Raw genomic sequence first — 2426 nt, 5'->3', positions numbered from 1 at the left:
TTCTTCCTTCCTTCCTTCCTTCCTTCCTTCCTTCCTTCCTTCCTTCCTTCCTTCCTTCCTTCCTTCTTTTATGTCTTTCAGATGGATGTAGGACGTGGTTGTTACCTCCACATAAACGTCTTAAGTGGTATTTCCAGTGAAAACGATTTGGAACTCACTGGTTATCAGACTAATAAAGCAAAGAATGATGAGCTGACCTACTTCTAAACAGCAGATTCCAACTTGACCTGATCCCTGCCCCCCATTATAAAGAGATGTGGCCATCAATAAAGAAGCATTCTTGAAATAACGGTTTTCCTCCATCATTACTCAGAATTGTGTTGATGCTTACTTCCTAGACAATTATTTTAAAATATGGAATGTTTCATGAATTTGTGTGTCCTCCTTTGGCAAGGGCCTTAGTAACCTCTGTATCATTCTAAATTTTTAATATACGTGGTGCCAAACAGAGCACAGTGTTCATGGTTCAGAATAGAAATTGCACAATGAACAATACCAACTGGAAACCATATTGTAACTACAGCTTGGTTACAATTGGATAAAAGATCTTACTACCCCTTCCTCACTGTCAGGGAAGCACACTCCTTGATCCCTTCATTTGCCCAGGACCCAGCATATCATCTCTGATTTCATATTTGAAAATTAAACTTTTATTTCACAATTCTTGTTTTTAAATAATCCTAACATATAAAGAAGCTGCCCTCTTCTCTTCCCCTATGCTTCCTCTGTACTTGAGAGTCAGTTACCAATTTCCCATCATGAATACTTCCTGTTGCTCATCAGTGCTCAGAGCAGTGTGTACTTCCCATAAAGCACAGCCAAAACCCAACAATCAAGACCAAGAAATGAACACTGATGGCCTGGAGACATCCTGACCTCAGGTAACATTCTAGTTCCTCAAGTAGTTGTTATAATGTCCTTTATTATTGAGGTGCAGTCCAAAGTAAATTGTTCCATTTAATTTGGTCTTGTAAAATTTTTATTTCATTTGTGTGTGTGTGTGTGTTTGCCACAGTCCAGTTGTGGTCAGAAGATAACTTGAGGAAATTGGTGTCATTTCTATCACATGGGTACAACACTGAAATTGGTAATTAGGCTTGGTGACAAATGCCCTCACTGACCCATCTCAATGGCCCTTTGAATACTTTTATTGAACAACTCATATTCCATAAATAGGATGCAGTTCAGGTATTTCAAATGCTCTGTTCAAGGACTTTTAGTATATTCACAAGTGTGTATAAACATCACCATGTCATTTCACAATATTTTCCTTCCACACACAAGGAAGAGCTGTCAGTCCTCTAACTTCCTCCCTCTCCCCTCACCCCTCACTTCTAAGCAGACCCTATTTCCTTCTGTCTGCATTTGCCTGTTCTAAACTCTACATGTACATGTATTTGTGCATGCACACATATGGAATCATTTATAATTGCCTTTTTTCTATGAACAATTTTATATATTCATTAATATGACATCATATTATACCTTTTTATACTTAGTAGAGCACTTTTGTAACATATTCTATGAATACATATATAATTAATGTATTTGTATAATATGTTTGGTTTGCTGTTTGTATGTTTGTTTGAGACAGATTGCTGCCATGTGTAGCCCAGTTAGTCTTCAGTGTAACTAATGATCTTCCTGCCTCAGCCCCCGAGCACAAGATTACAGGCTAAGAAGGCTAGACTAATTCTATCACAAGCTTCAAATGACAGTTCAAGGAGTCTAGGCCTAAGAACTGGGCAAGTTCGTAAAATCCCTGTGTAGGCAGTTAAAAATAGAAAATAATAATAATAAAAAGTCCATGCTTCAGGCAGCGAGTCTGAAACTGCCTTGCCATCTGAAGCTGCCCTGTCACTGCCCTGAGAACATGACAATAGGTCAACAACAGTTTCAAGACTTTCTCAACAATAATTTCCAGACTTCCCCAACAAAAGCTTGGGAAGAAAACTGGATTGAACCATCCTTAACATCCCAGTTCCATCAACCCGAAGGCAAGTATCAAAATTTCTGGGATATGCCAGGTTCTGTAGCCTTTGGGTACCAGGGTTCACTGAGGTAACCAAACCATTATTTGAGAGGCCAAGCAGACAAAATGAAATGGGCCTCTGAGATAGACATCACTTTTGAGACTCTAAGAAGAGCTTTATTAGAGGCACAGGCCTTTGCCCTCCTGGACACTCTCCAAACTTTCCAGCTATATATGGACAAGAGAAAGGAGATAACAAAGGGGGTGCTCACCCAAAGGTTGGGACCATGGAAATGACCGGTGATTTTTTTTTTTTTTAATCTAAAAAGATGGATCCGGTGGCCCAAGGATAGCCAGCCTGCCTCTGGATTATAGCTGCTATTGCCCTCCTAGTCAAAGATGCTGACAAAATAACCACAGCACTAGAACTTGGTATCACCACCCCTATGCTACT

General features: G+C 39.6%; 1 protein-coding gene and 1 non-coding gene across 2 annotated transcripts in view; one reads left to right on the top strand and one right to left on the bottom strand.

Annotated features, from left to right (window-relative positions):
- LOC110288347 (stefin-2) overlaps positions 1–282 on the top strand; it is a 5565-nt gene extending 5283 nt beyond the window's left edge. The window contains exon 3 of the mRNA XM_021154719.1: positions 82–282. Within this exon, the coding sequence (XP_021010378.1) occupies positions 82–207 (126 nt within the window). The 3' untranslated portion in view covers positions 208–282. The remainder of the gene's footprint in view (positions 1–81) is intronic.
- A 66-nt stretch (positions 283–348) lies between these two features.
- On the bottom strand, positions 349–454 carry LOC115030310. The gene has a single exon (XR_003835896.1). It is a non-coding gene; the product is annotated as a U6 spliceosomal RNA (small nuclear RNA).
- Positions 455–2426: the final 1972 nt, after the last annotated feature.

Source organism: Mus caroli, unplaced genomic scaffold (genome assembly GCF_900094665.2).
Source record: "Mus caroli unplaced genomic scaffold, CAROLI_EIJ_v1.1 scaffold_8938_U2_1, whole genome shotgun sequence".
Classification (NCBI taxonomy): Eukaryota; Metazoa; Chordata; class Mammalia; order Rodentia; family Muridae; genus Mus; species Mus caroli.
The sequence above is the reverse complement of the archived record's forward strand: the minus strand, read 5'-3'. Positions and strand labels throughout refer to the sequence as shown.